This window comes from Carassius gibelio, chromosome A10 (genome assembly GCF_023724105.1).
Source record: "Carassius gibelio isolate Cgi1373 ecotype wild population from Czech Republic chromosome A10, carGib1.2-hapl.c, whole genome shotgun sequence".
In the NCBI taxonomy this organism is placed as follows: domain Eukaryota; kingdom Metazoa; phylum Chordata; class Actinopteri; order Cypriniformes; family Cyprinidae; genus Carassius; species Carassius gibelio.
Window position 1 is genome coordinate 11,491,052 of NC_068380.1, and position 14,431 is coordinate 11,505,482.

General features: G+C 36.3%; 3 protein-coding genes across 3 annotated transcripts; all 3 read right to left on the reverse strand.

Moving 5' to 3' along the window:
• Positions 1-13: 13 nt before the first annotated feature.
• LOC128021156 (FERM domain-containing protein 8) lies at positions 14-8,584 on the reverse strand. Its single transcript, XM_052608151.1, has 10 exons — positions 8,417-8,584; positions 7,884-7,971; positions 7,617-7,784; positions 7,055-7,156; positions 6,910-6,968; positions 5,878-6,044; positions 5,259-5,480; positions 4,915-5,188; positions 2,253-2,475; positions 14-2,166 (listed from the first exon to the last, which is right to left on the reverse strand). The coding sequence occupies exons 2-10, from the start codon at positions 7,969-7,971 to the stop codon at positions 2,054-2,056; spliced, it is 1,416 nt and encodes a 471-aa protein (XP_052464111.1). The 5' UTR covers positions 8,417-8,584; the 3' UTR covers positions 14-2,053.
• A 924-nt stretch (positions 8,585-9,508) lies between these two features.
• On the reverse strand, positions 9,509-10,798 carry LOC128021696 (gastrula zinc finger protein XlCGF7.1). The gene is made up of 2 exons (XM_052608998.1): positions 10,678-10,798; positions 9,509-10,380 (listed from the first exon to the last, which is right to left on the reverse strand). The coding sequence occupies exons 1-2, from the start codon at positions 10,742-10,744 to the stop codon at positions 9,728-9,730; spliced, it is 720 nt and encodes a 239-aa protein (XP_052464958.1). The 5' UTR covers positions 10,745-10,798; the 3' UTR covers positions 9,509-9,727.
• An 817-nt stretch (positions 10,799-11,615) lies between these two features.
• On the reverse strand, positions 11,616-14,139 carry LOC128021158 (ras-related protein Rab-1A). The gene is made up of 6 exons (XM_052608153.1): positions 13,873-14,139; positions 13,416-13,488; positions 13,212-13,307; positions 13,031-13,126; positions 12,760-12,891; positions 11,616-12,307 (listed from the first exon to the last, which is right to left on the reverse strand). Exons 1-6 carry the CDS (start codon positions 13,884-13,886, stop codon positions 12,113-12,115), a joined length of 606 nt encoding a protein of 201 aa, XP_052464113.1. The 5' UTR covers positions 13,887-14,139; the 3' UTR covers positions 11,616-12,112.
• Between the last annotated feature and the right edge of the window lie 292 nt (positions 14,140-14,431).

Here is a 14,431-nt window from a genome sequence, read left to right on the forward strand (position 1 = left end):
AATATAGACAATATTTAGTTTGTTACATTTATTTCATGCCTTCTTTTTCTTCTCATGATGTAATTCTGTTAAACACATCAAAGACCTTATTGCAAGCATAGTTCGTTTAAATAAATCATCAATAAAAAATCCATTATACAGAAAATGATTTACTGATAGGTATGCCAGAAGTTAGTACAAAGCGGGATTAAAAATGCATATAAATGGTTTCAGTTAATTTATACAGTCACACAATTTTGGTAGTGAAATTTGTGTATAAAACCTCACAAACAACAGACAGTGGAGATATAATTTCAAGGGACATATGACAGCAAAACTATAGCAACAGATTTAATGTGAATGTAAAAAAGGCACTTTAAATTAGTATTGACAGATTCAATATTTCGATACAAAGATGTGACTATCTACAGCACAGTTAGTAGGTACACATGTGGTTGACAGATGTTCAGACTGAAATATATATATATTGGATTAGCTTTAGAATAAAAAAAAAAAAGTAATAGAAGACAACAGTACAGAAAATCTGGAAACATGCATTTTAGGATTAACATCTTGACGATGAGTGTTTTGCATAAAAAGAAATGCAGTGGGTGTAATGATCGATTTGCAACATTAAATGTGACAGAGAAAGCAGATATAGAAACATTCACAGAAACATGCACACCATAAAATCAATTTAAGACTACAGATGTAATGCATTGATAAATACAGAAGTGTGTTTGGTAACCTGTAGGGCTTGACATTAAGATTTGATAGGTACTTGAATGTTTAAGAACAATTAAATCACTTGCTTAAAAACAAATTCATTCATTTAGTATTTCTTCTAAATTCAGACAATCAGTAAAAGTCTCAAATTGGTTGTAATGATGCCACAGGGACATAACTGGACATTAAGCATCAGAGGTTATGATCGAATAAACAAAAACAGCTGACAATTAGCATAATGCTGGCTGTTACCAAATTGAACAACTTCCTTTGAATTTTTTTTGTAACTGTCTTAGACAAACAAATAATGTAGGCCTCCGTGCTGCTACAACTATTGTTAAAAAAAAAAAATCATATGCATTTTATATAGTTATGTACATTCCATCTCTAAAAGGCTGGATATACCGTACAATGCTTAGGGTTTCATACGTTCACTAGATAGAAATAGAAACAGCAGACACATCATCACCAACTGATCCCCAAGCACCTTTGATGTATTAAAGTTCTCTCTGCTTTACAAATGCAGATTATGATCACATATGACCTGGATTGTTTTCAGCAGTGCATTCCATGCACACAATCAGAAAGACATGATTCTCCAGAGAAACAAGGTAGTGGGACCACTACTATAATTAACAGCACTCATGTGTAGAGTCATGATTTATGTTTGGTCTCAACAGAACAAAAAAAAATTAAATTAATTTGAACAACCATCTTGTTATAAAGCAGAAGTCGCTATATGCAAATGAGCCCTGTACTAAACAGAGCACAAAAACAATGCACACATTCAGTACACAAGTAGAATGTCATAATCTCAGTCTATGCTGTCTTTGCAATGCTTTTCCACAGACTGCAGCCCTGGTTTTGTGTATAGGAGCAGTTGTCCTATGCTAGAGGCATTGACTGTTTGCTTTGGTGCAGCAGGTCTAGTTTGAGCAGTATTAGTGGCATGGATTACATTGTTGTACTACTGTACTCTTGATTTACAGCCACTGGGATGTAGTTTGGTTTGATGGTTGCATAGTAGAATCTACATTCAGAAGAGTGACCTAAACAGAGCTTTCGGATCGTGTCTCATAGTCCTGCATTTGCACCAAAATATATTTGTTACCGTAGTTTAACAGAACAGCATAATTGAAGCAAATTTCACATTCATTTAACAGCCAAAATAGAAAGCTTAGACCTATGACATAATGCACAAATTATCTATAAATACTGGCTTAGCTCTTCAGTCTGTGATCTTGGTCCGATCTGTCCATTCAGATGGTTTTGCAGTCTCTCTGAGGATCTAAATAAACAGATGTTGTTTTGGTCACCAGGCAGAAGAGGGCGGTGTTGAAGCCGGGGGTCACCCTTGCTCCAAACTTTCAGTCACCTGAACAGCCGAGTAAGTGGGAGGCTGGGCCTGTCGCGTGAAGAAAGAAGCAGCTCTTTTGGGCTTCAGACGTTTAATCTCTTTGCCTGAAACAATGCAGGTAAATTAAATAATAATTAAACAACTGAATACCAAGTGCATCCATCGCACCAATGCAATTTTAGTCTCTTACCATCATCAACATAGCTGATGGTGTTGAGTGAATGGACTCGGCTACAGACTACGCTGTTCTGTCTGCGCAGTTTCCCCTGCCGTCGCTCTCTGGTTTTCTCATTGGTTTCCCGACCCGAAGGTTCTTGAGAAGGTGTGACTTCACCGTCAGTACCTGTTGCTGCGGACTCGCCAACAGAGCGCAACTCCACGCAAAACTCAATAAGACCACTCATTAGCTCGGCCTAGAGGACAAAAAGTGTACTGTTATGAATATGTAATGTAATTTGTTTATTCCTGTGATGGCAAAGCTGAATCAGCTTCATGACTCCATTCTTTAGTTTCACATGATCTTTCAGATATTATTTTAATATGTTAATTTGCTCCTCAAGCAGTGTTAATTTTGACAGCAAATTCGGATTTAGTCTTAGTCTTTTGAATAACACACCATTTAGTTTTAGTCACATTTTAGTCATCTGAAATGTTTTAGTCTTAGTCTAGTTTTAGTCGACTAAATATCATAAGAGTTTTAGTCTTAGTCTAGTCTTAAGTCTTTTAGTCTTAGTCTAGTTTTTTTTTTAGTAGAACAAAGTCAACTTAGTTGACTTGACTAAATGTTTCCATCAGTCTGTTATGGAATGGTATTTATAAAATAAACATAAGGCCTGCTCTCAATGAAAAATATACATGCTCTCTGAAAAAGATATGCATTCATCCTGAATGATATGCAATGCATATGACATTCTTTCAAGATGAAGTACAGTATTATTGAAATAGACAACCACCTATATTATATTTGTATTATAGGTTCATTCTATTTCTTTATTTGTGCTATTTACAAAGTTTACATTTTTTTAAGTTTGTTTTTGTTCATTTAAAATAGCACTGCATAGTCATCACTGTAAAATAAAATACACAATCAAACCAAAATGTATTCAGACACCTTCAACGTTTCTTACAATATCACAGTTTATTTGCTGTAGTTTAGAAATTGGTAATAAAATATGACAATAACTCAGGGTTAAACTGTGTCAGAACAACAAATTTATCTTGATAATGTCGGATGCAATGCTTAATTTGGTTCAGTCTGTGGTGTGAAAAGGTTGCATTAGCAATTAAAGAAAGAAACACTTAAGCAAAACATGCTCAGGTCCCTAATAATTTTATTTAATTTAATTTTTTAGTCACTAGTAAAACAATATAATCTATTTTATCTGATTTTTGGATTGACTTCGGATAAATTCTTGTCAAAACTACAAAGTAATTCAATCAAGAGCAGTGAGTGATTTACTTTCATTTTCATACATTAAAGACACTGACAGCAGATCTAGTAAATTAGGCGCGGTCACTTTAAGAGACAAATGCATCCATTATAAAGATACGCAACCGATTTCTTTCCAACTCTTTACTTTCACTGAAGACATAACTACAGACTTTTTCGAACACACTTTCCAAGACGGGTATTTCGACATATTTAGTATGTATTTGTTGTCGGTACAAAAGCAAGAAGACTTTGAGATGCGTCTCTGCTTGCTCCCTGAACACCAGAACACCGCGCTGCTGAATTGAGCTCTTTCACTTTTCACTCTTTTTCTAATGTTTATTTAAAATGCGATTTGTATTTGTTCGTTCAGGTGCAGGAGGACGCAAACGTCCTGAAGGAGAGCTCGGTTCAGTGTTGCGCGAGTAACCAGCTGCTCTGCTCAGTTCAACTTACCCGCATCGCGGGGCTGAAGCCAACTTGATGTGTTGAATGCTCGGAGCACGTTATAAAACGTATTCTTAAAATACACATTTCTGTTTTAATAAATGCTCATATTAAAACATAGCATTACACATAAGTAGGTACAAAAATAATCAGTGATACATTTACGACCCCATAAAAATTTGGGTCGCAATGGCATTTCAAAAGGTTGCAGTGTAGTTCCCTGTGTAAACAACTAAACTGTTATGAAAACGTCCTCGAAAATGTGCGAATTTCTGCAAACTCATCGTTGTTCTCTTTTCTGTGTAACTGCTGCTGCGTTTGTTTAGCTGTTGCGATTGCATTTGCCGCAGCTTTTTAAAATGGCTCGGCTGCTTCTGCATAGATCAACCTACCCTCAAAGATTCGCTCTGATTGGATCTCTTCTCCATTCGTCGCTCCCATATATTTTCGTCTCATTTTTATTCGTTGACTAAAGTGTCAGTTATATTTCGTCACGTTTTTCGTCATCATATCTGACTTTTTATTTAGTTTTCGTCCGTGAAAAAGGTTAGCTGACGAATATTTTTCGTCATAGTCTTCGTCAACGAAATTAACACTGTCCTCAAGAAACATTTCTTATTACTAAGCATTTCTCAAGAAAAATATCTTAAGTTGAAAACAGTTGTTCAGCTTAATATTTTTTGTTGAAACTATGATACATTTTTTTTTAGCATTCCTTGATAAATAAAAAGATGAACAGCATTTATTTGAAACTTTTGTTACATTATAAATATTTTTAGGTCACTTTTGACAAATTTAATGTATCCTTAAATGAAAATATAATGTTATAATATAATACATTTATGAAAAATTATTAATTTGATAATATTAATATTTATCATTTTATTTCATTAGAATATTTTTTGGCTATGATACATTTTAAATATATGCTTGCTTCCACTGTCAGACATAACAACATAAGTCATTGTGTGCTCACCTGTTTTGAATAAATCTTTAATAATTTATTGACAGGCATGCCAGCCTCCTCTCCATCAAACTCCAGCCAGAGGATATGCGAGTCCCCCTCTGTCTCAGGGTAGCTGTGATCCCAGGAAAGCTCACTAAACTTAAGACCCAGAAGGACATGCTTCTCTTTCACATCCATAACATATACTCCTTCCAGACTGATGCCTACACTCACAGCCTTACGGCCACCTCTGTGAAGGAGGCCCTGTGCTGGCTTGTCTATCTCACCCATGAAGAAAGCACATCTGCAAAAATACACACATGTAAGACCCAGATACTTCATATTTAAACAACCGTCCACTTCAGTAATCGTACCCATAGTAAGGCAGAGTGTGGCAGCTCCTGAGGTACTGGTGCAGCAGAGCGATGGGCTCCTGATGGGAGCCAGTGGCAGCAGAGGAGCAAACTGAACGATACTCCTTTATAAGATTGTGCTCCATCTCTGCATTCCTCCCTCCTCTCCCCCTCAGTGTGGACAGAAAACCTCCTCCTCCTAATGCAGCGTGGGCCGGGAGGAATGAGGACAGCTTCTTCTCTCTGGAATAATATTACAGGTAGAAACTGAAATTAATTTACAGCAAATTAGCCAATAACAAATTACATTGTAAAAGTCAACTAATTAGTTCTAGGACAGGATTTCTAAACTGGGAAGCTGATGAAAAGCTAATAATTAGATTTTTAAGGTTTTGTTCCACTTTGTAAGTTGCTTTAAATAAAAGCATCTAGTAAATGCAATTAAAGCAGATAACCCTGAACCAAACCCTAATTCTAAATGTTGTTAAATAACATTACTCTGAACTTATTTGTGTCAATCCCTCAAAATAAAGTGTAACCAAACATTGAAAATAATAATAAAAAAATTGACAAAAAGGGAAGTGAAATCTTAACTTTATATTAACCATTTGATCACTGATGTAGGAGCAGAGAAGGTCACCTGATTGCCGCTGTTAGGGCCTGGTCATCAAGCCCAGTCCCCAGCTCAATGGCACAGGACAAAGCTCCCAATATCAGCCAGTGTTCAGGGTCACAGGGGTAACGACCCTCCAAGATGTTCACCTTGGCCTCGTCATATAGTAGCCTCAACACTCCTTCATCTTCAATCTGACATTACAAAATAAAGATGTTACACCACATAAATTCACATCACAGAATCACAAAAGGAAATTTAAAATGAATCAATTTAATATATCATGATAATATAAATTGGATGATATCCAAGATATCTTAGCCTACATGTTTCTTCAAGTCAAAATTCTTGAAAACCAGTCTCATAGGGTAATGGCAGTTTATAGTAAAGCCTGGTGCACACTTTACCCCTGAGGTAAACGTCAGGAATTGTAAAAGCTTTTGCTTGTCTACATGACTGATGTGTAACAAATCTCTTTGGGATGTTTTATGTAATGATCATTCTGAAGAATAAGCAGTCAATGACCTCCACTGGCCAGCCTAATAACTCCAGACACAAATCCTCACTCATTAAAGATGATGTATATATAAGATGTACAGTACAGTTTTGCACAGTCTGACATGCACGGCATTTGACAGTGTACATGTGCCTTGGCTTTTGTGCAAGATCTCTTTGGGGTCATATTGCATAATCTGACAAGCAAACCTCTTAGTAGACAAAGAAAAAACGCAAAGTGTGCACTGGGCTTAAAGGGATAGATCACCTAAATGTTTCTTCTTATGCTCATCCTCATGTTGTTGCAAACCTGTATGACTTACTTTAATTAAAAAAAAGATATTTTCCTTCCATATAATGAAGGTCACGATACTGGACCCTATTAACTTGAATTATATGTAAAAAAGACACTGAAAAATTATTTAAAATATCTTCTGTTGTTGTGCAGTTGACTGTGTTGGACCCCGCTGACTTCAAAAAAGATATGAAGTCATACAGAAATTTGGAAATACATGAAGGTGAGTAAATAAGAGGATATTCATCCAAAAAAAAATCTTTCAATACCTGAAGTTCTTTTGACTTGGAATAAAAAACATTTCTTTTGAACACAAGACTTGGCTCATCTGAAAAATACAAAATGTTTTGTTATTGATAAACACCTAAACTTTCAAGTGAAGGGAAATGTACAAAACTAAACACACAAGCATACCTTGAGAAATGTCTTCGGCGGGGGCCTCAGTAAAGCGGTACAACAGGTCCTGCCACTGACGACACAGCTTGTAGGGCAAATGTTTCGGCTTCAACTGCAGGTCTGTTCAAACATATCACAACAAAATGAGGCTAAAGGTTGGAAACAATAAGGACTCCATAAAAAATATAATGATAAAACGTTAAGGTGGATTTCCTCTGTTAATCAATAAGACTGTATGCCCAATTTTTCCTTGAAGCTATTACAGAGTTGGCAAGTATATGATGCCTAATGTTTAAAAAATCTGTACTGATTATAAAAGCCATGTAGTGCATTCCAGAAAGTAATAAGTAAAAAGCTGCCCTTGTTTAAAAACACATCAAATAATCCACAAATTCCAGTGGGTGGCATTGACGCCCTGAGGATTTCCTGATGTACCCTCCCAACACTTCACTTGCAAATCAGCCACAGAGATTGTAAATGCCAACATTGTGCTTACCCTTCTTCATAACCTAATTACAAAAAGATCATAAATTCTGCATCAGTCTGACATCTGACCAGAGCACAAAAGAGCAAACATTACCAAGCAGAGGAGAGCAGAACCAGAAAGCGAACACATCGACGGCAGAGTTGGGAATGTTGAGGGCTTCTCGGACATTGCGGCCGAGCTCCTGCGCATTCATACAGCCGAGACCCTCCAAAGTCAAGTGCACTGCACTGTCGCTCGCCAAGTACACCAACAAATCCTGAGCTGGAGAAACACAAGAGGGACGAATGATCATTTGAGGTCAATGATCAGAGCACGACCTCATCATCAGACATCAGATCCAGAGAGGAACAGAGAACTGACCTCTGGTGACTGAGGAAGCCACACTTCCTCGCTGGGAATGAGAGTGCTCTGATGACTCAGGGGGGAAGTCGCCATCATCTCCCTCCATCTAATCCAAAAACAAACACAAGCACTGAGTGGGAAACACAAAGCATTTGTATTTAAGAGACTTCTGTAATTGTTATTGGTATATTCCGTACAAACTTAAAAAAAAAAAATAATAAAACAGAAGAAAAACTCATCATTTGGACAGCAGTTTTCAAAGCAAAATTATCCGTCATAAACAAACAAGTTAGAATAAACACTGAAGGCTAACGCAGCAACTTTTAAGTTCCTGAAGTATTGTATGTTTTATAGTTTGCTTTCGCTATTTGTACTCTAAACATCACCTGGTTTACTATACTTCATTAAAATACGGTAATATTATCAAAAAAAGTAGTGAATTAAAAGGAAAAAGAGAAATACAGCTGACGTCCCTATTCTGACTGGCTAACGTTAGCTAACTTTGCTACACCAGTAACTGGCTGGACATCAAACTACATACAGCAACATACCGAGACACTGTCCGTCGTTTCAGAAGCTTCTTTCTTGATCAAAACAGACTGAAAACATCAATACTTGGTGGGATTACGTTACATAAAAAGCTGAGAGTATGACGGCAGCGGCAGCGCAGCTGGATAATGTTCTTAAAACAGCGCCCACCAGTGTACTTGGTGAAATCAGCAACAACCTGGAAGAAGCCTCGTGACTGTTGAAGCGTCGTACTGGAGCTCGCCAAAAGAGGGCGCACTACAGCCCGGAATGCGGTTTTTGCAGTTGAGACTAGATGTAGTACATTTATCCTCAAAATCACATAAATGAACTTAAATGCTTTATAGTATCGATATATTTGCTTTTAATAAATATAAAAAATGTAAAACAAATAAAAATGAAAAACAAAAAAATTATTTAAACCTACAAACTTTGTATACAAATATTTAAATTATATTCTAAATTACGAGGCGGTAACTGGTCTAATGACTTATATTAAATAAAATAACAATTTTATCTCCGCGATAAGGGTTAAACATATGAATTCAGAATTATGCGGCACATTTGGTCTCTGTTGTATCATAAATGAAATGGGCTTCAAACTAAGACTCTCTTCTCTTCTCTAGGTTTTAATTGTTTCTGTGCGACGCCAACGCCAAGTCTGTCCTGTGGTCCACGTGATTCATTCTCATCATTGATATGAGTTAATGGCATCTGCTGCTGCTTCGGGTTGCATAAACTAAATAATAAAGATGTTTTTTAAGTTATTTGAATAGTCACTGCACATAGCCTAGTTGCATTTTGAATGTTAAATCATTCATTGTTATTCCATTTCAATACAAGGTTTTTTTTTGTTGTTGTTGTTGCTTTTTTACTATGGTGTTTTGGGGAAAATATTAAGTCTATTATCTATTATTGTTTTGTTTATGGACACTATACTACTACATAAAGAAAGAGCATATTTTTTATTGTAACAGCAGTTTTACATTGATCTGCTCATGTGAATTCAGTCACTAATCATACATTTTGTGGACAGTGATCTATAATATGTGTTCCAGGAGAACATTTTCACCCTCCTAAAATCCTAAACTTAAGGCCTATCCTACCTCAACATAGATAATTAACATTTTTATTGGAAGAACAAACAAAATTGTAAAATATGAACAGATCAGGATAGTGTTTTATTTAACAGTGATATAAAGATTAACACGATTGTTCATGTCAATAATACTGAACGAGTGAGTTCTAGTAAAAAAAAAACAAATGCACAAACTTTATCACTACAGTTATTGTATGATCCACTTTGATGAAACTGCTCTTATAATTTTTTTTCCTCACTTTGACAACTTTGGGCAATGTTTTTTTATATGATTCAGCAGGGCACTTGACTGAGAGAAGTTTCCCCCGCAGGAAGAGCAAATGTATGGCTTCACTCCTGTATGAATCCTCTCATGTTTTTTCATGGATCCTGACTGCGAGAAACTCTTTCCGCAGTGTGAACACTTGTAAGGTTTGTCTCCAGTGTGAAGTTTTTGGTGGTCTTTCAAGTGGCTGGCTAAATTAAAGGAACTCCCACACTCAGAGCACACATGTGCTCGCACATTGGCATGCAATTTCTGGTGCTCTTTAAAATGGTCCATGCGTGAGTAACTCTGTCCACAAATGGAGCACAAGTATGGTTTGTCATTTGTATGGATTCTCAGGTGTCTCTTCAGGTGTGCAGCAAACATAAATTTTTTGCCGCACTGATCACAGTCGAACACTCTTTCTCCAGAGTGAGAGAGCCGGTGATCTCTCAGATTTCTTGGATCTGCGAAACTCTTGTCACACAGATGACATTCAAAAGGCTTCTCTCCAGAGTGAATCCTAAAGTGAATCCTAAGGTTTCCTTTTTGTGTAAAGCTCTTTCCACACTGAGGACAGGGGAACATTTTTCGGGATCCTGTTTTCTTGTTTTCAGGTTCTGAGCAACTGGAAGACTTTTGTTCTGTTATCAAAATGACCACATCATTTGTTAGTTGTCTAAAAATTAATTCAAATATTAAATAAAATGGAAGGCTTCACTTCACTTCACTTCACTTCGTCACTTCACTTCACTTCACTTCACTTCACTTCATTTCACCACTTCTTTAATGAAATCTCTACCATTCTCAAATACATAACTTCCATACATTCTGTTTTTATTAAGTTACATATTTGCATTTGTTATGCTCTATGAGCACTTGAGCTTTACTTACTTATTGTAAGATGTTTAGACTAGAGAATAGCAAGAATGGACACCAACCTTGCTCTCCACTATCTTTATTTTTCCATCTTCGTGGTTCTGGATCACTCCTGCACCCACTTTCCATTCTTGTATTACGCACTACTGTCACTGTTGACTGTTGATTTGTTCTGATGTAGAATAGTCGTATTGATCATGGCTTTTAGTAGTGAATTGATGTGGGAGTGGCTTGAATCGCAATCGCAAATTGGAGATACTCGAAACTCTGAGTAATCCGTTCAGTGCACAATTTAAATAAGAATGGATGTTTACATGGCTGTAAGAATGATCGACAATGTGTGTGGTTGTGTTTTTTTCAGACGGGGACCATTTTGATCCAAACCAGCTGTTTAAGTTTACTTTTAAATAATCGATTCATTTGAAATGACTGAGAAGATAACATTCGTGCTAAATTATATTAAATGCATTTATAAATTATTTACATTTGCAATTATATTTAAATAACTACAAATTGTATTTACATTTAAATGATTATTATTGTTTTTATGTAATTTTACTTTTTAAAAGAGCAACAAAATGAAAAATAAATGGATGGTTAATATCTTCTTAACACACCATATTCAATAAATAATCATAAAAGCTAGCTAGCAGTGTTTTCACAATAATAATTGCAGCCTCTGAAATACACTGTTCCGTTGTTATATTTTGTCATTTACTGTTATTACAAATCTGTATGGCTGACTTTCTTCTGTGGAACACAAAAGCATATATATTTTTTAAATGATTCAGGATGTGTTCATACAATGAGACACATGGTTGTTTTTTAGGATCCCAATGACTTGAGATGAAAACATCTTCAAAATATTTTGCATTCTGCAGGTTCGCAGCAACATGAAGTGACATCAGTTATGGGTTTAATTTCCAGGTAAATTACCCTAAACTCCCGTTATAAGGGAAAATAAACACACACACACAAAATGAAAGTAGAAGCAACTGAATACACACAAAACAACAGTATTTATTCTTACAGAACCAGTGAAACTCTGCATGAGAATGTTGGAGAGTCCCTGCTTTACCACGCTGAATCCAGCTATGACCATTCAACCACCTGATCTCTTTGATAGCATGAACAAGAAAAGACATCGCTTTAGCGAGCTGCGAATCCCAGTTCATTGTTTAAGAATTTTCATATGATTGGGTCAATTGTGAACATTAACAGCTATCAACACAGTGATCTGGACCATTTTCACCTTCAATTTTCAGGCAAGTACCCGAATTAGTGTTTGCCTGTGCTTTAATCTTATTTTTTAAACACAACAAAAATATGGGAAGAGCCATTAACGTTTCTTTGTTAAACAACAGTAATGAGTTCAAACTTTATTGAGCACCATGTAGGTGATAGTCTGTCATACATTTCCACATTGGTCATCTCTACACAATACTCATCAGTGTCCAGTCCTGCTCATCACTCTCCCTGAGAAAACACAACAGTGATCTAACAGCACCCGCTGCCAGACTGTTGCACCGGGGTGCTTTCGATTTTAAGATCAGGTTTCTCGGAACCCCCTGAAGTCCCTGGTCTCATGCGCTTCTTTATCTCCTCTGCCATGGTCATGAAGGCCTGCTCCACATTCGTGGCATTTTTGGCACTCGTCTCAAGGAAAGGGATGCCAAGAGAGTCAGCGAACTCCTGAAAAAATGTATGGGAGAAAGAAGACCCATCTTTGTGTTTTCAGTTAATGTAAAACTATAAAGTGTTTGGTGTAGAAATGACATGGCTTATTGGATCCTTTGCAGTGAATGGGTGCCGTCAAAATGAGATTTTGATTAAAAAAAAAAAACATCACAATAATCCACGAGTAATCAGAAAAGACAACTTTTTCACTGGAGGAAGCATTATTATGGATTATAGACTAGTATTTTGTCAGAAGCAACTATTTAAAAGTTAAAACATCTTGAATGAGTTTCACTTCAGAAGAAATGAATGGATGGACTGGAGTCATGTGGATTACTTGTGGCTGTTTCTCACGGCACCCATTGAGTGCAGAGGATCCACTGGTCAGCAAGTGATTTAATGTTGAACTTCTCCAAATCTGTTTCAATGAAGAAACAAACTAATCCATTAGTTCCTCGTCAACCAACCTTAGCTGTAGTGTAGTCCACAACTTTCTTTGTAGTGAGGTCACACTTGTTTCCTACAAGTAGTTTGTTGACATTCTCACTTGCATAGCGATCGATTTCTTTCAGCCACTGTTTCACGTTATTGTAGGATTCCTGAAAATACACCAGCTTTAAACTTTTAAGAATGTGTGCTGTTTCGATTACATTTGACAGGTGATCCTTTTTTTTAAACATTAGCCATAAATGTTTCATGTACAGATGTGAATTTTTTGTTAAAAGGAGTCTCACAAACCTGATCCGTAACATCGTACACAACAATGATCCCGTGAGCTCCTCTGTAGTAGCTGGATGTGATCGTGCGGAATCTCTCCTGTCCAGCGGTGTCCCACTGTAAACATGAGCGTGACTTTAGTAAACTGAAGTTTCACATTGAATGACACACTTAGAGTGAAATGTAAAGTCTACAAACTCACTATCTGAAGTTTAATAGTTTTGCCATCCAACTCAATAGTTCGGATCTTGAAATCCACTCCTATTGTGCTGATGAAACTCTCTGTGTAGGTGTCATCCTGGAAATTATTAATCAATCATATTTCACACACGGTCAGAGATCATTCATATCCAAAGATGCTATTGCAAAAAAAAAAATTAAATAAAAATAAAAAACACACACTTACTGCAAAACGCAATAGAATGCAAGATTTTCCAACTCCTGAATCTCCAATAAGGAGAAGCTTGAATAAGTAGTCACTGTGGAAATATGCATAAACAAATACAGTTTTAAAACAGTTCTGAGATGTTTATTTTATATATAAAACATATTCTATAACTCATATAATACCAATATTAAATATTATATAATTATATATCATTATATTTATACTTATTTAATAATAATAATAATATTTTAAAATACATACAAATATATCTATCATACGTTTATTTACAGAGCGACTAGACTGCAGCTATGACGACTGCTTTAAGTAAGCTACCAACCGTAACACAATTCGTCCTATTTGCTATTTAATTATTATATCATCTGCATCATCTGCATAGGACATTTGGTTAACCTTCCAACAAAAGGTAAAGGAAATTATGAGGCGGTCATAAAGGTTGATAGTTCTCATGACTTACTATTCAGGGTTCATGATGTGACAGCAGAGGGATTGTTATTGTTTGTCCTGCTGGTAGATGCGCTGAGCGTCGCCTACTTTTCACCGGCTGAGCGCAAACTCTGAGCCAGTCTTTAGCCTGGAATAGTACCAATACAAAAAGGATCTATGAGATTTTATAAGCCTTTGTGGACCGTTTCAAGACCTCCTTGTAAAATCAGACTTTACGCCTCTTCTATCCTCTCTGGGTTTACAAGCCGCGCAGGTGCGGCAGTGACGGATGATGATGCGCCGCTACTCTGACCCGCTTTCGCCGCCTAGTGGTGGGATACATGCGTATGTAATTTTTTGCGTATATTGCCAGAATTCAGAAAACATGTAAAGTAAACTGTAATGTTTTTGCTTGTGCTTTGTGAATAAAATATGTTGATTTTGTAGATAAGTTTATATATACATGGAGCAAACGTGTGTCTGTGTGGCCTTATATCAGGCCTCGAGATCAAAAATGTGAAATAAATCAATAAACAATACATGCACATTTTTTAATTTATAATATACATTATAAGCTATGTGTGTGTGTG